The sequence below is a fragment of the Cygnus olor genome, chromosome 5 (assembly GCF_009769625.2).
Source record: "Cygnus olor isolate bCygOlo1 chromosome 5, bCygOlo1.pri.v2, whole genome shotgun sequence".
Taxonomy (NCBI): domain Eukaryota; kingdom Metazoa; phylum Chordata; class Aves; order Anseriformes; family Anatidae; genus Cygnus; species Cygnus olor.
In genome coordinates, this window is record NC_049173.1 from 17,368,041 (window position 1) to 17,390,068 (window position 22,028).

Sequence of the window (22,028 nt, forward strand, 5' to 3'; positions counted from 1 at the left end):
AAAGTGGCAAATTATATCTCCCGTGTCACAAAAGAGGCACCTGAATTGGATAAGCAAAATTTCATTTCTTATTTTGAATTGTTTTTCCTATATATTTACAGGCTAGAGCTCTTTGGTCTGCTTACATAGGGAAAACAGGCTTAATATTATATAACTATGCCTCATAAACTGTATTCTCTCATCAAACGTTACTGCTTCCACTTGTGAGAAACATACACAATTTACACTATGCTCAAAATCAAACCAGCATCGGATTAACTGACACAATCTTGATTCAACTCCACACCTGAAAGGTAGGTAAAGACTGTTTAGGTCAAATTATTTCTTATTGATCAATATGTCAGCAATGACCAAATGCTTCTCAGTATCTCTTATTAAAATATATATAAAGAATAAGTCATGCATTGAGGAAAATCTTAGTACTTTGTTGAGCAGGAATGGAGAGTGCCACAGTTCTGGGTTTTGTTACATTGCAACGCTGATATTGTTTTAATGTGAGGCTGGAGAAAACCTTTGTACTTCGGGGGAAGTCTTCTTAATTTAGTAATTATGATCTATGGGTTTCATGGAAAGAATGCCATTTCTGGAATAAAAATAAAATGTGATAAGAAAGCTGTTTGGTACTTAGGCACTTACTCAAATGTCTTCTTTCCAATTACAAATACACAAATATTAACACGGAGGTGGGTATGGTGGTGCTTTTTATCTTACTAGTGTAATTATTACAGCATTAAAAGAAGCTGTACTAGGCGGAAAGTAGCCATGTAAACCATAAATGGTCTGATTTTTTTTTTTATTCTAATGGAGTATGTGAACACTAATGTATTCAAGCTCAGGAAATCTTCTGCGCTGTTTACTGTTCTATGATTTATAATTAAAGATATAATCTCCTCTTGTCAGAAGATTTGTCATTTTCTTTCTTCCCACAAAACCATTTCCACTAATTTTATCTCAATAGATTTTAGTGTTGAACTTTCAACAGCTCATTATTGGATCATTATCAATATTGCCAGCTGTATAACTTAGTAAAATAAAAGCAAGAAGAATTTCCTGTATACAGTATCACATTTAATTGCAGTATCTCGTTACCAGGAATTTTGATCATAGTAGTTTTTTGGATATGTTTTCCCTTTGAATTTACAAGTAGATGGAAGTCGAAAAAATAAAAAGTGAAAAATAATTAATGTTGGAGCTGTCTTACATGTCAAACAGAAGTCAAAGGGTAAGTATATATGACTAAACTAAAGGTTGGGATCAGTTTCAGTTTTATATTCTTTGTATGAAAAATCAAACCAGCAACAATTACAAAGTATGACCTACTCTAAAATACTTTGTTGGAATTTCAGGCCAAACACACTGTCATCTCAGTAGAAATATTTCAGTGTTGCAGACAACATCTATGCTGGATGGTTTACCTTTTGCTTAGCATTCTTAGAGGTCACAAGCAATACTGTGTTTTTTCCAAGTCTCTGTAGAAGTACTCTGCCAATAAAACTCATTTGAATTTCCTCAGTTGTTATAAATATGGTGGAACAATCCTTACTTGATCACTGCGTATATTTTTTAACACAGACAAGTTAAAAATAGATCCACGTGATTAGCAGGATGCTCACAGATCACAATTATTTCTCATCCCTCTTAGTTATTTTACTTTTTCTCGGTCTGGAACCTCTGCATTCCCAGCATATCACACTGTTCAGAGTTCCATTAGTCAAAATGCATTTAAAAATATTCCTCTTCAAGTCTTTCTCCATCTTTAGTTCAGAAATATTCAAACTTAATTATAGAAAGGTTCTAACATAACTAAGAAATGTAGAACGACCAGAAGTATGGAGTGGCTTCAGTAATTAGGATTGTGACTTTTAGTTTTGAAAGAGAGATGTCTAAAGAAGAATACAACAGAGATTTATAAGAATCATGAGCGCTGTTAAGGAGATGAACAAGGAATTTTAATCACTCTGTCTCACAGTAGACGGCAATAGAACGGGTTTAAAGCAAGAGCACTTTCTTCAAAATGTCAAAGACAAAATGGAGGCCAGGATATCAAATGCTTCACAAACAACTGAGACTACTATGAAGATTTGATCTTTTACTGGATGTTAATCGGAGTGGTCTGCTACAAGCCTCTAGCTTGTAACCCCCTGATGCTGCGAATTGTAATTCCGTAACTATCTTATTCTTCACTCCATCCTAAGCATCTGCTACTGGCCGCTGTCAGAGACAGGAGACTGAGCCAAATGGACCTCTGGACTGAACTACTATGGAAGCTTTTAGACCTTTACATAAAACAAACAAAAAACTGGTGAAACTCTAACAAGATTTAAGGACAAAAAATAGTTGTTTTTTTATATAGAAAATTTTATAGTAATTTTAATCCAAAATTTTTGCAGATCTCCAAATTTAACTTAATTATCAAACATCGCAATGAAAACCTCTATTTTTAGTAACATACTGATATTTAGGAGGAAGCTAAGAATGTATTTTAAGATAGACCACAGTGGCAGTGCATTTTGGAAAAAGTTAGTAGTAGAACATAAGAATTTTTTCTTCTGAAGCCTCTAGTTATGTAAACTGATTTTGTCCCAAGCATTCATAGATCTCTAACAGCTGGTGATTGGAGAAGTAACAGCCCCACATATTTTAAAGTACATGTAGTGCTGGTGAAAGGAGTCTGACAGCCACTAAAACTGACCATTTTCTTATAAAAAAACAGTTATTAGTAAACAGGATTTCTTGCACTGCCCAGAAAATTGTAGCATGAATTTGCACTTGAAGTCACAACACAGGAATAAATTTATCCTTGAAGCTTTTTACATGCATACCGTTCTGAATCCTTTACCGGATAGTCTAAATACAGTGTGGACGCTCATTAACCAGGAATTCCCCAAAGTCACCAAAAGACCATGTGAAAGCAGTGACTGGGCACGATTTAGTGGCTGATTCCATCTACCCATGAGCAACTCACAACTCCCTGGCCCTCTGGAAATTACCTTTGTAACTGATGGAAGTGCAGGTAGCCAGACCATCTTCAGTAATCGTGGAAACCCCACAGCTTTCCTCAGGTAGCGATCATGTATTTCACAGGTGCTGAGAATATACAAAGCACATGCAATGGCGTAGCCTCCCCAGTTAGAGACACCTGCAAAAGAAAGTCACCGTGAAACCAAGGTGTTAAAAAAAATTAAACGACAGTTATTGCAAACATACCTAACCTTCATAAGTCATTGGGCACTTACAGATGAGTCACACAGTGATTCTGAAATGGAAGTGGGATATGAATTAACTATTGACATCAATTTGGAACTTTTAGAAATATACAATTGCTTAAGATATTAAAATGTTTTTATTAGTATTTCAGATTGAATTTCTGCAGGTTTCCCTTAATATGAAATCCATGAACTTTAGAAGAACTATGTAATAGCTTGGTGTCTTTTGCTGTTAATGATACAGAGGTAGGAGATTTTTGATGACGTATCCTAAACCATGTAAATTTTCACTTAAGTCAGATTTTATAGTGGAATGCTGTACTGTTTTAGAGAGTCCCTTTTTGGTCACAGATGATGATGGATTAAAGGGTTCAGTTATTTTATCAGATATGAAGTTCTGGTGAAATTAATTGTGTCTCAATGATGTGTCCTTTGTTTAAGTATTGTATACAGAAAAACGTTCTAATGTAGTTAATATCCGTGAATTGTCTGCATGCTGTGACTAAATCACTCCACACACTCTCGTTTGACTGCTTCTTTGTCAAGGCCATATTGGAGAATGCTAGATTTGAAACTTGCTGTGGGAAGTTATCTCTGCTGCCTGGCACCTTTACCAGAGATGTAGAACAGACAGATTTTCAAAAGTGTGGAGGTTGTTTCAGTGCATGTAATTTTCCACACAAACGTCTAAATATTCCCCTCACTTGCCTGTGCAGGGTCTGGGTGTGACAGTTGCTTTCAAGGTAAAAATCACCAGAATTTCCAAAACAGTGACTGTAAGTAACATGTAGATTAAGTCATAAGAATTAGATATAATTATCACCACAATCCCATTTCTCCCCTCAAAATTGCTGTTCTAGTATCAGCAGTGTTAGAAACACAGGTGCTCTAACTTAGGTTAGAAGCCTGAGCTCGAGTACAATATGGCCCATTCACTTCATAAATTGGTCCTTGCTGAACTCATCTCGCATTTAATTTTATTTAATTCTGGTTAAGATGTTACGGTAGAAGAGAATTTTGAGCTGTAACATCCAACTTATGTTGTATATTAAAAATGTACATATGTCTTGGAGTGGCTGCTGAAAGAATTTATCATCTCATGTAAGTGCAATATGGCTGATTTAGGCCTGACAGGGTCACACCCACAGAATTTTATCAGTTATACTAAAAATCCATATGTGCATAGACTATTAAAAAAAATTCCCAGATAGATCACTTCTTCAGTCTTCCCTGTTTTATTTACTGTGTGATTTTTTTCAAGATTATTCAGGATTTGCCCAACTGTTTCCGATGAAATGCTCTTTCTTGACTGAGCATCCTCAACTTTCAGTCATTCCTGCTAGAACAGTAGTTTCTTAATTATTCAGATAATGGACATAATACAGCGACAGGTTTGTTTGTTAGTGATGACTTGATCTTACAATGAAAGGGCCAATATAAATCAGTTGGAAAGACAGGTGTTTCCTTTTCAGTTCTCTTTGCAATATCAACTGTCCCACACCCAAAAATTCCCTTACCAGCTACAACAGTAAAATCAGCTTCAACATCACAGGCTATAATATCTCCATTTTTTATGTGCTTCTTTACAGCTTCTTTTACTTTGCCCATTCCTAATTCATTTCCTCCATCTCCAACACCTTTATTAAAAGAGAAGAAGAGATCAAAAGAGTATGAAGCCAGCACATAGCTAACAATCCATTTATAAAGCAGTCAGTGTCTTTCACAAAAATCTCTGTGACAATTCATAGGTCCATACGAGATGATTTGTAGCTTTTCATCAAAAGTGTCTATAAATATAAGATCATGAAAGAAATGCTGAAAGCATCACATTACCACATGCTAACCTGTAAGTGTATATACAGTGCATGCTATACTAGTGCAGGTAAAAGAAAACAAAATTATCAGCCATTCAGGAACTGCAGACAGAACTAAAGATAGTAAACTTAAACAAGCGTTCTACATAATGCATTATCATAAGTAAATTAGTACAGATAAAGAAAGAAGATAGGAAATTAATCCAAAATAAACCTGAAAAAATAGCCTACAATTCTACAACAAATGAAACAGAGAAAAGCTAGTCTTGGTATGAGCTTTAAGAGAAAAAAAAGAGAGAGAGAGAGAGAGATGAAAAGTAATAACTATTGCAGAAAGATATGCAAGAAAATATATAATTATTTTCAGAAAGAATGACTTACTGCACTGGCAATGTATACAAAGAGCTCAACCCTGTGGTTGAGCTCTTTTTTTAAAAAAATTTTTTTAAAAAAATTATGAAAAAAATAGCATTTTTTTTAAAGTGTTCGTATATTCAGAGGGTGAAGTCTCAATTTTTGTTGGTCAAGTAGAAATGCTGCATATTTGTCTTCCAGAAATCAAGAATATCAATGATTTCAGTAAAATCAATGGGACCTATGTAATTTCAGAAACATTCTGGGCAACATTATGTTTGGAACATAAAATCGTAAGGTGCCACTCAGAGACCTGGAGATGAGGATAACACAAACTATCAACTTAAAAACTTCCTTTAGTATCTTACCAGTATATTAAAAAAAATGCCAAAAAAAAATCAAATTATTTAAACGGAAATAAATATGTCTCTTTTACATTAGTTTAAATTGCTTCTTCTCAAGTTTATCCTAGTTAATGTTTGTGAAAAAGAACATTAATTTCTAGCACTGCGAAGAGCTCCAAATCCTTACTGTAATGTATGCCATTTGAATTTGAAATAAGGCTGTTCTGCATAGTATGTGTTACAAAAATTACAGAGAGAAATTACAGTATTTATAATTTACACTTTAAGTGCTGAAAATTGATAAATTTAACATGTTTACTAACTGCATAAATGTCTCACATAACTCTATAATAAACTTCTTATGTAAGTGAAATTCAAAGTTATTTCTCAGCAGCAGTTTTGTATTTAGATCCCAACGTCTGTACAGTCAAGGTGAGCGTAACAGAGTGACACACAACCAAATGACTGAAAAGGATTTTCATGGCTAAACCTCAAGCAACTTTTTTTAAAGTTTATTTTACAAAACAGGCATAATCTGTTGATGAACATGTAAAGCTTGACACATACTTTTCATCAGTGTTTATTGTTTTGCCATGAAACAGATAACCTTTTTTTGCTTAGAATTGTCTGCTTTAATAAACTGCTCACATTTATTTCAGTGTTGGGATGTAATGGTGCATTCTAAAATCTGTTTGGTTGATAGTAACTTTCATGTAGCTAATGACATAACCATGGTACATCATTCATCATGTATAAATATGGTAGTTATTACTGTTTTGTAAGAATCCACGTTTTGATATTTTGGTATATTCAAAATTCTGCTCTTAATCTTTAAAGAGGTTAAAATGAACTCATCTTTAAGGACAATCAACAGTTTCTTTAGTAGTGAAAGATAACATTGGTTAACAGTTGGTAGATATTCTGCTTTGGATGGAACCCATTTGCATTTCACTGGGAAGAAAAAAACATCACATCTTTCCACATCGAACAATTTCCTGCACCATCTGTTTTCTTCTTCCTCTACACTTTTACAGAGGACTACACTTTGCTATAGGTTTTCCAGAGTGAGATTCACCTGACAAAACAGTCATGTACATATGAGCTAGTCAGTTAGACTTCTTTGAAAGTCAGCAGAGAGACACGGACCCTTCAAACATTCAATTCATCTCATCCCAATGCGGAAATCTCAAATACAGATGTCTGAAAATAGAAAAGCAGAATTCTCTTCTCCTAAAGGCCTGAGTGCTTTACAGGCAGAGGAAATATAGTTTTGTCAGATCTTCTGCATAAGCTTTCACTGACTACATTAGTTTCTGAAACTAAATTCCTGAAAAATGCAGAAAATGCCAGTCCTCTGTACTGAAAATCATTTGTGTGAAAGGGGAAATGAATGTGATAACTTTTTTTTTTTTTTTTTTTTTAATGCAGGTCTTCAAAAAGCATATAGTTATGTCAATTGCATGACAGCTGAGAAAATTATCATGTGGTTTTGGTAACATCTCAATCTTTTATTTCAACTTTTTGTGGAAATGATTCCTTCCACCTTCACTGTTTCATGTCTTTTTATTTTGTATATTCCAGAAAGTTTCTGCTTTGTATATTCCTGAAGGTTGCACTTAAAATCACATTTTTTTATGATATTACTCCATAAAATTGTAGACATTGTTCATGATTTGTCTGTGGTCAGACTCCTACATCAGATATTTTTTTAAAACCTTCTCATTTTCAATGTAAAATCTGACAACAATTAATCAACATGTAACAAATGTTCTACTCTTTCCCCCCGCCTCCACCTACTGACACAGGGCAAAGACTTCTGTAATGCTGAAAACTTTATCTATCTTTTTAGTATCCATTTCTAGTCTACAAAGTTATCCAAGTTAACTTAAAATCAGGGATGAGGTAATTGAAATTAACTGCAGCAGATAAAGTTCTCAGGCATTTTGCTCAACATCTTTATAAAAGACATTATTCTATCCTTATTCAGTGAAATCTTTGACTTCTCTGCTGAGATTGCCAACAGAGTGCCATCTAGAGTGCTTCTTTTTGAATGTTGAATGTTACTCCTTAGGAACAGGGCAAATATTTGCATTAAATCTGAATAAAATGTATTGCAAATTTTAAGATGGTACAAAAAATACCTGTGAACTCTGCTGCTACACAGCTTCGAAATAAGATTTCAATACACTGAGACCAGACTATGCATTATCTCTGCAGGAGCGCTCTACACTCTCTGGAAACATATGAAAAACATCACTATTAAGAAGTCAGAGTTTCAGTGCCTTTGGCAATACTAAGGATTGAGTCCACAGCACTGCAAAAAGAAAAAAAGCCAGACCAGCAGCCATGTTCTAATGTGACTGAAATCAGCCTGGCATGGACACTTTATGTCTAATTTTGTTTCAAATGTTTATATAGATCATGTATCTCCAAACTCCATTTTGGGCCACACAATGCAGCAGGAAGCATTTGTTTATACAAGAACTTTATACAACACTTTATATATATACACCCAGGAATCCTTGATCTTTCTTTGGCATATTCTTACAAAGCCAGATACAACTAAGGTTTTGGGAAAAAACAAAAAAAAAAGATTATTGACAAAAGAGAGGAGCACTGTATTGACAAAAGCACTCTTTAGATTTATTAGTTGATACTAATGTAGGTTTGGTAGGAAGGACAATGTGCTCCTTTAAAGATCATTATTTTATACTCACATTTTCTTAGAGAAGGGCCCATTATACTAGATGCAGCTATGCAATCCCTGCTCAAGAGAATCTACCATCAATTGCAATATAACTGAATGTTCTATCCAGACTGCTCTTTTAATGCAGGTATAACAACCATAAAAATGACTGCAATATTTCTATGCTGCCTTTCACATACAAAATACAGAACGTACAGATGTCACTGTCAAAACCTACACCTAGGGGAGCATATGTATACACACTCACATATAGATAATATACACATCTGAGCTTACGTATTTGTCCTTAAATAACTTTGAATTCAACTCCTCCATATTTTTTTTGGATGTGATCACCCTTTCATAAAAACCTGTAATTTTTCTCTAGCGTCTCTCCCTTTAAATTCAACCAAGAGAAACAGCTGTAGCCCTCAAGCAGTTACTCAGCACCTGCCTCCTGATCTGCAGCACTTCCAGTAAGTAAGAGTTCTTGTTTTGTGCTTCTCTTGCTTCTGAGACTATAATGCAGTCATACCTGTTGTTGTGACTCCCGGAATGGTTTGTGCAGCTAAAAATAGGTCATCTATGGGATCCACTAGATGTTTAATATTAACTTTCCTGGCATTGTAGTAATTGCCATCAGCAGCCATTCCAGCACGCTCTATTGCTATCAGGTGATCAAATCTGGTTAGAGACAGAGTGAAAGAACAGAAGAATGGAGTCAAATGTTTGATTCTCACCTAAGATAGTCTTCTGTTGGGTACTTCTCCTGTTGTACTTGGTTCTATTCTTTGAGTATTTATGATGTAAGGTAAAACTTGGATCCTGAATTGTTGTTTCTACTTGCAGTTCTCTATAGTTCTTTTTCAAAGGTTAGTCTAGTTTCTTTATAGCTTTAGTGCAACTTCCTCAAACCATGTTTGCCACCAATAAATAAGGAAGTTCCTGAAATCTTCCTAAGCAGTAATCCTTTGGATCAGCCATCTGGGCTTGCTCTTTTTCATGTTAAAATACATAATATCTCATAATATACTTGTCTCTGTGCTTTCAAGCAGAACAAAAAAGTGTCTACCTAATGATGATGTAAGTCCTCGCTGGTGTAAATGTAGTCTCTGCTTAAATAATGTTGTTTGGAAAATGTTCACTTGTATCTAGTTAGGGAGCTTTTTGGTTTGGGTCTTCAGATCTTGAGCTGTGGGTTTGAGGGATTTTTTATTTTTAAAGTCCATGCCTGTTTTGCTAGCTACAGAAGTACACAGATGTATTGCAGATGTCCAATACTTTAAGCAGAATTTTAGTACTCAGCTCTGCCACTGTATGTTAGAATTAAGTTATTTTTCTTTCATTTCTCCAGTTTTGCTGTCAAGAGGTTACTAATTCTGTTGAATTACTTCATGTTTTTGTGTGTGGGTATCTACAGTGACTCAGGAGACCTCCAACAGTTTAGTTGTCTACTTTAAAGAAACACTTTAGCTTATTGGAATTGTGGGATCAATTGAAATAGAAACTGGCTGTAATTGAATGATGCATAGCTATAAAAAATTCTTTTAAAACAGTACGTAAGAACTAAAGACGGTATCATGCTGAACTTACAGCATACGCCAACCAATAAATTGATGAAGCAGATACCAGCGTGAAAGATCTTTTTATTAGGAAGAACAAATGGAAGGCAACAGCATTAAAATGCTGTATAGGGAAAGATCAATAAAAATGAACAATATATGCCTATTTAAAGGAAATATAAGTTGCTTACTAAGTAATGAAATGTGTTCTTCAGTGCTTTAACCTTAATCATGTACTTGTACAAACGTGAATTTCTGCACAACATTTTATACTGGACACCATGTATGCAAACTGTTTAAATCAATATTCAGAAGTGCATGCATACTTCTATAACTTTGGTTTTGTCTGCCTAAAGACAATAGGACAATCACTCTTGCAGTTATTAAAAACAGTTGAGATTTACTAAATCAGATCCAATTTCCCAGTTGTCAAACTTGAGCCAAAGCTGTAGAAAGCAAACAAATTATTTTCCCAGCTCCTTCACTGACTCTGCCTCTCTGCATCCTAATTTTTATGCTGATTTAAAAACTGGGAAAATTTATATATAGTATGCAATATATATGCATATTGCTATGGAATAACAGCTGAAAAGCTTTTAGATTTTTTTGAAGGAAAAGAGCTATTGATATGTGAAGTATCAATTCTTTTTGTACCCCAGAAATGCATACGCTCAGAATAACATGGAATTCTTTACGTGTGCTCTAATACCAATATTCTGCTTCAAAGTTTGTTGCATTAATTCCAGTTCTTAAGGATTTACTTGCAAGCATTACACCTTCTTAAGTCATAATTATTTATAACACTACACAGTAGAAGTGTGACCCATTCTCAAAAATTGAATAAATGTACCTAGGTCTTCTGGGATTCCCATTCTCACACAAAAACATCAAAGCTGAATCAGCATTTTCCCTTCGATAACTCAGTAGAGGGACAGGTCTCTTCAGGATTCCTAGAGGAAAATAAAATACAATTCGGATACTACATACCATTTTTTTTGGTGTGTGTTTCAGCGATCTTTTTTTTTTCCTAGGTAGAACAGTTAGAATATTCAGGCCTCAATGTGTTTACACAGTTCCTGATAAGCTGCCTGCATCCTTGCTTTAAATTAAATTAATTTAGTTGTTAGTACTGGTAAATGGGACCTTGGGATAGAAAACAGGTCTACTAGAATAAGAACAGATATCCAGAATTCATCACAAATGGCTAACCCAGATGCACAAACATTAACTTGGTGCCAGCTTCATTTAACAAAACATAACAATGCTAATCAGATGTTCAGGATGAATGCGTGTTCATTCTCCAAAAAAAAAAAAATACTGTAGTAAGTTTCAGTGAGATTAACTGAAGTGAACCTTGGCTCAAATTAGGAAGACAAAACTGGAAAAATGTATGTCTTACCTAGTTGAACAGCATCGTCAATAATCTTTTTATTCAGATCCATGGCTCTCTGATCTGTTACTATGGCAACATCTTTCTCCAAGGCCTGCAGCATGGCTGCGATAGCGAGGGCTCCTGGGGGCCCATCATTCTCTTCTGGTGGCTCGTAAGAGAAGTGGGTAGGAAATCCAGTTGTTATCAACACCGACCGAGCATGGGAGATGGCCAGGCAAGCCTTCAGCAGTTCATCCGGGCAGTGTAAATGAATTATACCCCGCTCTCCTACAAAAGTATTTTTAAAGATACATATATATTTTTAAGAGAACAGTACACTTCAGTACGTTGTTCTCCTTTTGAAGTTTCTGTTTGGGTGAATCTGCGTACTTTAATGACATAATACGGGTAAAAATAATAAAAAGAAAAACCTCTGGTCAAGGCAGGAATTGGGCTAATTTCCTCAGGAAACCTAGGAAGGTGTAGGATATGAGTAATGAAAATAACGAGCTGTGTTTCCAGGTTAAGAATCCCGGTTAACTGGGTTTTGAAAATTACTATGCTAGCGTTTCTAGGTATTGGTGTAAGTTGTGTTTTTGTTTTTTTCTTCCTAAGAACTCATTGAATATCATCTCCCTTCCTTCCACCCCCTGCTTTCCTCTGATCTGTGGTTACAGTTGTGCTAGACCATGTCTAACTACTAAAGCTAGCTTGCTACTCAAGCTTCCCCCATTTTACAGAAGATTCAATGCAGACCTCGGATGAGTAAGCTGGTTCTTTGTCGCTGGTTCTTTGACTCTGCTTAACTCTGTCCCTTTAGGAAAGAGCAAATTTCCAAACAAATTCAACATACTTCTGTGGTTAATAATTTCATTGAGGGTTCAGGTACACTGTAATTTATGGGGACTTGATAAACTCAATTACTACAGAGGTATCTAGGCAATTACTAAAAGATCTTGCTGTTACATGTTATTTGACCTTGAGAAATAGGTGAATATTAGTAGATCTCTTGGGTCAGTCCCTAAAGAGGCAACTCTGCCTATCTGTTTAAGTCTTTTATTATTGCAATATTTCCTATTCCCTCTCCTTTTCCTGACAGTCAGAAACACAAGTGTGTGGTGCAGTCCTTTAGATTTGCTCGCATTCCTGAAAACCATGGATACCAGCATGATGTGCTGATATTCATGGGCTGAAAGTGAGAGGGAAGTCCTCACTATTGTTTCCTAGTCTCCTCATATCTTAATCCTTCTCACCTTTTTTTCCTCCTCTACTGGTGGTGTACCAAGTTTCCTCTTTGTCATTTTCTCACCATTCCTCCTACACAACATACAGGCAATATATAATTTATAGATAGTGGACAAAGAAAAAAGTTCTCAACAAAACTCAAGTAACAGAAGCAGGGTATATTAGTCTTTGAAAAGTGGAGTGAGTGTATCAACTGAGATGAAGTACTACAGTAATGTAGCTACTCTCTTTTAGCAGTAAAATGAGCTAACTCTGAAGTTAGGTCCGGTATTTCTGCAGAGCATGGCATTGTGCCATGCTGAACTCCAGAGAGTGGATAAAAGGAAAGGCCTTGTGAGTAAAAATAAACAGACCCAAAAATATGCACACAGCCCAAACCCTGAGTTTGGAAGAGCCGGGCATTAGCTGTTTTCCACTACTGCCTGTAAAGGATTTCAAAAAATTTATAGGAAACTGAGATCAAAACTTACAGCAGACAGAGGGGACAAATTCAGTGTGCGTTTTGGAAATAGTTGTGTTATTCTGTCTGCCTTTTGATCCTGTATCCCTTTATTTCCCTCTCTTCTCTCTTGTGCACATACACAACCCTACCTCTCAGCCTTCTGTTGTGATCAGGTCACTTTGGTCCATCACACAACACCTCAGCAACAAATATGTCAGCAGAGCTTGATATAATTCCACCCATCAGAGAGGGATGTTTGAAAAACACATGCAACTACCCAGTAAGGGAACAGTAGTCGTGAATATATGTAAAGAAACATACTATTTACTCAACAGTGAATACCTACATAGCTCTTACTGCATGCTGAGGTGCCCTGCACATATCGATTTCAGATTTATTCAGCAACAGTTCTTATTCCCTGTGGACGCTCCAGTCTGCTGTAAACAGTGAGGCTTCTGTGTACTTTAAATGTGATTACTGCATTCTTTCAAATACGTTCCATTACCCGTAAGGTTGAATGATTTTGGTCAGTCTCTGATATTACATATAGTAATAAAAACAAAACAAAACTACTTATATTAAATCACAGTAATGCACAAATAATTTTTTAAAATCTTAAAATTGCCTTTAGATTTTTACTGCATTCCTGAATTTTGTGGGCATCTACACAAGCACAATAGATATCATAGCAAATCCACTAAAGTAAGAGGTTTTTTGTTTGTTTGTTTTTACCTGGGTCTATTCCAATTAGGTTCTCCAGATTCTTTATCTTTTGCGCTGCTTCTGCTGATACCATACTATAATGCAAAGGATCTTGTGAAATGAAGTAGACTTGTGGGACTTCTCTTGAGGACCCGACTGTAACACTGTCATTCTTTAGGTCAGTGATGAACATGCAGCCAGGAGAATGAGTAAAAGCTAATGGAGATCCTAAAATGGGTGAAAAAGCTTCAATTAAACACTTTGTTATTGTGATACATTGAAATACCAGAATGATAAAATCTTGAGAAGCTATTTAACAACACAGAATCCTTCCTGACGACACTTATAAAACAGGTGATATTTTAAGATACACTGCAGCGATAAATACACTTTGAGGAAATAAATGTATGCATATACATCTGAAAATGTTTACACTTCTAAAAAGCTCATGTGGGTAGTTGAAAGCAGGTTTTTTTACACTATCCTCTTTGGTATAAGCTTCAGGCAATTTAGGAACTGAACGGTGGTACCCTTCAAGGAAGTCAGTCAGGAATTGGCAAGTCTGAAAACTGGGTTTGATATGCATGAAAAAGCTAGTGCATAGGGCTAAGAACAAGTTAACACTTAAGTTTGCACAGTGTTTTGGTGACACTGTTTCTGTAAAAATAAATTGTCTAGATTCTAAACTGCTGCAGGAAGCTACAGTGTATCTCTGTACCTTTGAATACAAATTTAATAGTGATATGGAAAAGCTGTGACAACTGCCTGCTGACAAGTAGTTGTCCTTTATCAGATTAAGAAAATGGGGAGGTTTAATATGCCTCACCAAACCATGTGTACAGACAATAATTTTGAGAAGCTAGCAGATTGATCTCAAGTACAGGTTCTGGTGCTATGGCAGGATTTTAACTACCTAGCTGAGAGGGGAGCACAGCAAGATACAAACTGTATAAAGAGTTTTGGAATCCATTAATGACAACTGTTTTTAATACAAGAAATGAAAAAAACAAAAGTAAAAATCAGTTCCAGGCCAAGGCGTGATAGATAGCTGCTTTAGGCAACAGATTGTAGAGAGGCTGGTAACTCTTTCCTCCTTTCTCCTTTCATGCATCCTGCGTCACAGTGAAAACTGTTGGGGAACACAGGAGAGAGTAGGCTTTTCACCTTGGATTTTGGAGTGGAGAAAAAGGGTTGTATGTAAGAACAAAAAAAAAAAGTCTCTATTCCTAGTGCTGAACGTATCTCAGCACTTGCTGAGACCAGACAGATAACCAACTGTAGGGTACCACAAGGGTTTTGCAGATCCTGCAAGGAAAGCAGGATGAAACAGATGACTTCCCAGGGCTCTCCCAGTTGTACTGTCTTATCACTATTAAGCTTTTTTTTCTAACTAAAATTTTGAGGTTTCCTTCCACACTAGTGATTTAGAGCAATATATAATACTATCAGTATGGTTTAGTTGCATTTTCTTGCCCTTTGAACGCATGCCTGTTATAAGTGAGTGGATAAAGTGCAGGATCACAACTCTTTACAGAGGACAAGGATTCCATTATATAAAGTGTGTCACATTTACTTCATTTTGGAACAAAAACTAAAAGTTAAAAATTCTTCACAAGACAATTACAAACTCTTTTCCAGGTCAATCAATTTGCTAGGTCTTGACAAGATGGAAAGATTTCTGGCTGCTTGTTTTGGCTTTCCACTTTACTATTGTTTTACTGCACTGTGGTACAAAATAAAATTTCAAAAGAAAGTTTAAAAAAGAAAGCTTTTAAGTTCCTAGTTTTAATGGTGCTCAAAAATGATGTTTTAATGCTGTCAGAGCTTTAAGTTTCTGATATTAGAATACTCAAACAAAAGTGAAAATTTCAGTAAGAATTACCTTTAAGGTAGAACTGTATTTCACAATGGAAAATAGTCCTGTTAAAGGTTTGTTGCTTTTTTTTTTAATTGCTCAGCTGGGGCTTTTTTAGCTGACCCTAGGGCACTGCAATGCACATCTAACCTATCAGTCCACTTATTAAAAAAATAAATAAAAAAGAGAGAAGGAAAAAGAGATTGGATGATTTTAAGAGTTTCCAAATACTGTACATACTGCAGTTGATGACTGCTTCTACTCCTGTTACACCACAGGCCCAAAACACCGGAATATCACCAGGGTGAAGGTGAACTGGATCTCCATAGTCTGGTTTGAAAAGATCTTGTATTCCCAACAGACCTGTCATTGACCAACAATAAACCCATCATAGATTTCAGTCAGGCAGCAATATTACAAAAGATGGGAGGGGACACCAAACATCATCACGCGACACAGCTAGAATTACAGCAGTGGCAAGTCCCACTACTGAAGTGGCATATTTAGTTTGCTTTCAGTGCATGTTCCCAGATCCTGAGCTGTCTTGTTTTCCCTTTATCTGTGTGACATCAGTAAAAATGTATTCGCTTTATTTCTGCAGTGAAGTACAAACTAGATGTGTATGCCGAGTTCCCAAGATGATATAAATCTTATCTATCAACAAAATAATTATATTCACAACACTGGCAAACAAGAATAAATAACTGCAATGCAAAATGGGTTGTTTCTAGAACACATTTTCTGCTACTTTAGCTTCCTATCTTCTTTAGCTAAAGAAATGAGGAATCTTTTACCTCTCTTGGTTAGATAATTACATCTCACTCTTAGCCAGCTTTCATTAAATTGTCTCTTGCTTTAACAAAGTAAACACCTACTTCTTTTCTGGGTCATTCTAAGCACTTGCTCTCTTCCCCTTGCTTTTAAATTCCTCAGATGCTTAAGTTTACTGCTGTCTTTTCTGGAATTAGTTTATACATTCTGTATATATATTCATTTACTCTTTTCTGTTAAAAATAAGCACATAATGGATTCCTTCACTTTCCCAATCTCTACCCAAAGTAATGATTTATTACTCGTTCCTCAGATTTAACCACTCAGACCAAATATATTACTGGGGTGTGCTGTTACCAATGACATCTCTTTCCATGCTCCACAATGTGATCAGACTGTGTACACAGCCCTTGAGATAACTGATTGACAAATTTCTGACAGCAGATGGGATTTTTTTTTTATAGTGATTTATCTCCATCCCATAGGTGGTCTATATCTTCCTTTTTCCTTCCTTCCTTCCTTTTTTCCTTCCTTCCTTTTTTTTTTCCCCAAACAGCCTCCTGTTTATCTTTTTTGTTCTCAATCTTTCCTTGCAAAGAATAGGCCTAGACTTGTTTGAGCTGTTTAAAAAAAAAAAAAAATACAAAAATTGTCATATTTTATTTACTCTCTGTCTTAAGTGTTGTGCTCAATGTATCCTATTTCAGTATTTTTAAATATAATATGGTATTTACTTTCACAGTCATCCATGAAGACACAAAATGCCTCCACACATACTTCTCCCCATGCTGTCAGTCACTGCTACCCTGTCGCTGGGATCTCTGACAACAAGAAAGTATTCACACATAAATGAAACTGCATACATTTTAGGAAAATGTGATTACACTTTTTACCAAAACTGTTTTTGCCATATAACTGCCATTATCCAAGAATTCTGTTTTCTGCTCATTTGAAACCCACCCCAATTCCAATTCAGGTTTGTGACCATTAGAAAGGATTAAAAGATAAAAATGCTAGTGCAGGTATTTTAGTCCTACCACTTCTCATGGTTCCCCCTTCAGCCATTTTTATTGACAATAAAGCATATGTAGAGTGAAACATGGAAAACACTGACCAGGGTCACCTATGTGAATTGGTGCTCCATGAGCTTCTTTTAGTTCAGATGTTGCTAGTACAGCTGCTTCTAATTTGCCTTCAGGAATAGGTCTCATTGTGACTACTAAGTTGCAGCAAAAAGTAGAAATACTGTAGCATGGCACAGCTGTCTGTCAGTTTAAAAGAATCAAAAGTATTAGAAGAAATAAGCCACAATACTAACATTCATTTTAAATCTTTTTCCCAAAAAAACACACATTTTTCTTAGCTTTTTTTTTTTTTTTTTTTTAATTTTTGCCTCAGTACATGCAGCATACAGCATGGTGAGCTCAGTGTATTCTGAATATTGTCAGAAAACAACCCCCTGCTCCCTTCGTGGAAAGTGAAAAGCTAACAAAAAGTATCGTGGTGACAAATCAGTTTGGTCTGAATCTATTATCTCTACTGGAATTCGGAGAAACCATGATGCTCTGTAATGTGCAGGAGTCAGGAACTGCTGCTGCTGCCAGTACCCTCTTCTACAGAAGCAGCATGCCAGTTGTACACACACAACATCTTTTGTGCCTCTAGAAAGGATCTATGGAATTCATCAACTTTTCTGACTGGGATGCTGAAATCCTTTTTCTATTCAGAAATAAAGCAGTCTGGCTTTTTAGAACAGAAATTCTGATATGTAAACTGCATTTGAACATAAATGAGATGTAGACAGCAAGAGCTGCATAGGAAATGTTTATACTTTTTTGTTATAATTATACCTGTCACCGAAGAAATGCACTGTACATGTCTGATACGATGAAATTCTCCTAATTCTAAAATGTTACAATCAGATATATAATTGTAACTTTTTTCTTTAAGCTTCATAGATCTCACATAAAACACATTTGCTCCTTCAGTTTTACCAGCAGTAGAGCAAAAAATTGTTAAATGATAGCATTAAATAGAATAGTAACCTTTGTTTACTAGACCAGCGTACTAATTATGTGAAAAAGGCATGCAGATGTATTTAAATGTTCTTAATATTAAAGGGTCTTCCTACCAGAGTCAGGTATACACTAGGACTTCTGCCAACATTAAAATCTGTACTATACACCTTATGATCACAGTTATAATTTTCGGTGCTATGGTAGAAACCTCAGCTTTTTAGGAACACCTGTCCTAGAGGCCTAGGTTTCTAGCAAATGTGGAGTTTAAAGGATCGACAGACAGAGGAGAAATCCAAACTGTGACTGTCATATATCCAGAACAAACTGCTAATGCTAGTTAGGCATTGGGATGGGTTGCCCAGGGAAGTTGTGGTGTCACCGTTCCTGGGGGTGTTCAAGGAAAGGTTGGATGTGGTGCTTAGGGACATGGTTTAGTGGGTGACATTGGTGGTAGGGCGATGGTTGGACCAGATGATCTTGGAGGTCTTTTCCAACCTTAATGATTCTATGATTCTACTGTTAAGGATTATTAAAAAAATATTCTTAGTGCAAGCTAGAGCTGGTGTGGAGAGTGGGACATGTATAAAGGTGATGATCAGAATAGCACTTGCTTTGTCAGCTGAAACAGAGAAGGAAACAAGCACCAAATCCAAATGAAATGGCTGCCTTGGCACACAGAAAAACTGTCACTGTAAATGAACAAAAAAACCCCAACAATTTAGCCTTGCAGGAAATTGAGAAAAGTACAGATACTGGACATATTTTACCCTATATTTTCATGCACTGAGCACTACTACCTGCCTAAAACTACTCTGCAGGTGGGGAAAAAAAAGTTCTGATTTTGCACAATAGGTATATGGACATAAGGTGAATATGGACAAATATGGAAAGTTACAGCAAAGACTATATGTATATCTACTTACCTTATACATGCTTACATTACATTCTTGTTCAACATTTCTTATAGGAATGCCAGCATTTTGGATTGCTTTTTCAAAAGAAAAGCTGCAGCCTAAATAGAAAGTCACCATGTCCTTAAGTTGTTCAGAATATTCCTTTAGACTTTTTACAGATCCAGTGAAGGCTCCATGCTCGTACACTCTGTACTGTGGGCAGTCAGTTCTAGTGAAATAAGAAGTTATCACAGCTTTATCATGTTTTTTTAAAACAAGGCACGTGACAAGAATGATCTAAATTGACTTTAACCTACTATCAAACCACAAGATCCAGCCTACTTTGTCCATTTTGTTTCATTCTGAGTAACAATGAAAAAACACAGACAAAACCAAACACTTTATTCTACACATGAACAGCATTCTACACAGCAAACAGAACATATTAGAGTATCTTTGTATTTTTCATTGTATTTTTCAGGTTTTACAGGTAAATGTCCATTACGCGTATCTTGCCTTAAGGATTCCAAAATTAGGAAGCTGTTTTAAGTTTTCTTTTTAGTATTTGCTAGGGAAGTACATCTTTTAAATTTCAGGGACCCTTAAAAATATAATGTGGTTACCATGCCTGTGCTACTACTAAACATAAGTAAATTAATTCTGATCAGACTGCAGAACTTCTAGAAATTACACAAAATTTCACTTTTACATTAGAGAAATACTGTAATATTGATAATTATGATGATAAGTTTATCAAGAACAAGATGATCAGGCTGATTCTACTCAGTTATACTCATGCATAGTTTTCATTCAAAGGTATAACTCCAAGAAAATAAACTTGTTCAAAATGTACAACAGCGAAAGCAGGTTATTCCCTGAAACATTGATTTCTCCTAATCACCATCAGCACCCACTGCAGAATTTTGAGAAGCAGTCAGCCCGTAGTTACCTGATATCAGAATCACTACTCAGAGAAGGACATTTCCAGTCACCTGGTTTGCTTCTGTACAGCAATGGCAGAGGTCCATTGTTTGCGTGACAGAACTTCTCAAAGTCATCAGCCAGGGACTTGTGCAAAATCACAATGTTAGCTTGTTTATAGCCTGAAATTGTGGAAGGTAGGAATGACTGCTTATTAATTCAGCTCCTTGTTTAAGAAACAAACTTTTCTGTGTAGCTTTCTGTAAACGGTCTATAAAATTACCTGAAGGGAAATTTTATTTCAAAACTCTGTAATTAAATTACAGAATTTTTAAAACTATTTTTAAAATTGTAGCCAGATGTTCTCTGTATGTCAAGTAGTTCACAGCTAAAGCAGTAGGTCGACATGGAGAGTACTAGATTATGAAGAATGAATAATTGCTTTCCTAAACACTTCTGTGAACTTACATATAAACAGAATTTATTCTATAACCTGAGAAATTAGTATTCTACAGGAAAACGTTTTACTTGTGCAAATGTCAGCACAGAGCCAAAAAAAAAAGGGGGGGGGGGGAGGGGGACTGTTACATACCACACTTTAACCATTTTTAATGTTTAATGCTAAGTTATAAATCGTGGCCAGTATAACAGAAAAATGCTGATATTTTGTCCTCATGTAGCCCATTCCTTAGAGTTTGTTGACTATAGAATTTTACCTTGAGCTGCAATTTAATAGATAAAATTGCAGCTCAGGAATAATCTCTTGCTTACCACACTGAATCTCAGACATTTCTACTATTTCTAATTTAAAAGAGCAAAATGAACAGAACTGCTACACTTCCTTCACTCAGAATCATCTTTAATTTAAAACCTTATTGACTGCTACCACGAAACAGGTTCTAAAGACATTAATATTTGTGCAGTGTGTATCAATTTGTCTTGAAATCTTATTAAATACTGTGCCAGATATCAGACAGGCAAATAAGAGGCTGTGTAGAAGCTCCCACTTTCCTAAAGACTGTGGTAGTCTGAACTTGTGACTCTGTGGTAGTCATCCAAGAAGCAATCATTCAGTTGAAATCAATGATCTTCTTTAAAAGGCTGTAGAAATTAGCCAAATTTTACTTTTGACCAAAACTAACCAAGAAACCAAAAGATAAAGCTATTCCTGATGGAAAAAATGTAAAGCAAAGGCTTAAACTGAGGTAAGCATGCATTTGCATACTGAATGTGCCCACAAACTGCTCTTCTGGGACCAGTCAGCACAAAAATGCAGTTTATTACTAACAAAAGTTACTAAATACAGACATAGCTTCTTGCTAAATACAGAAATTCATTTTTGTTAAATAAACATACTAAATTTACCACTGAATAAAATACTACATTGAGTTACCCTTTAGCCTCATTCCCTGCTGCCCATGTGAAACCCACAGGCACTTTCTACTTTGCTGCTGATATTCAGATTCTTAACCTTATGGTTTTAGTCAGTGCATTCAACTTGGACAACACTGAATTTAAAATACAAGTCACAGCTGACAGACTGAATCTGTAGGTGACTTCCAGGCATACTGTAAACTCAGGAAGCTTCATTAGTAACTCTTAGACAACTTTATTGCTACTCCTGATAACTATCCCTACTTTCTTTACAGATGATAAAGTTTTTTATTTTTATTTTTTTTCACCTTCCCATATAAGCTTAAGTGTATATTTGCATGATGTATCCAACATTAGGAACATATTCTCGAGCAGTGTTAATGAAGCTGGAAATGCTTCTATGCTTCTAAATCAATTAGTTCAACACATTAGTGTTGAACAGGCATTAGTTCAACACACTCATATCCCA

At 35.7% G+C, this 22,028-nt stretch overlaps 1 protein-coding gene across 11 annotated transcripts in view; it reads right to left on the reverse strand.

Annotated features, from left to right (window-relative positions):
- DGLUCY (D-glutamate cyclase) overlaps positions 1-22,028 on the reverse strand; it is a 45,503-nt gene that overhangs the window by 2,468 nt on the left and 21,007 nt on the right. For 10 of the 11 annotated variants that reach the window (XM_040559813.1, XM_040559816.1, XM_040559818.1 and 7 more), the window contains 10 exons: positions 20,214-20,367; positions 19,295-19,493; positions 17,468-17,618; positions 15,823-15,945; positions 13,758-13,955; positions 11,366-11,626; positions 10,817-10,916; positions 8,940-9,088; positions 4,724-4,843; positions 2,991-3,139 (listed from right to left, as the gene is read on the reverse strand). In XM_040559813.1, coding sequence (XP_040415747.1) covers positions 2,991-3,139; positions 4,724-4,843; positions 8,940-9,088; positions 10,817-10,916; positions 11,366-11,626; positions 13,758-13,955; positions 15,823-15,945; positions 17,468-17,618; positions 19,295-19,493; positions 20,214-20,367 — 1,604 coding nt within the window. Of the gene's footprint in view, positions 1-2,990; positions 3,140-4,723; positions 4,844-8,939; positions 9,089-10,816; positions 10,917-11,365; positions 11,627-13,757; positions 13,956-15,822; positions 15,946-17,467; positions 17,619-19,294; positions 19,494-20,213; positions 20,368-22,028 lie in introns of those variants that run through there. The other variant, XM_040559821.1, reaches the window with a different exon arrangement.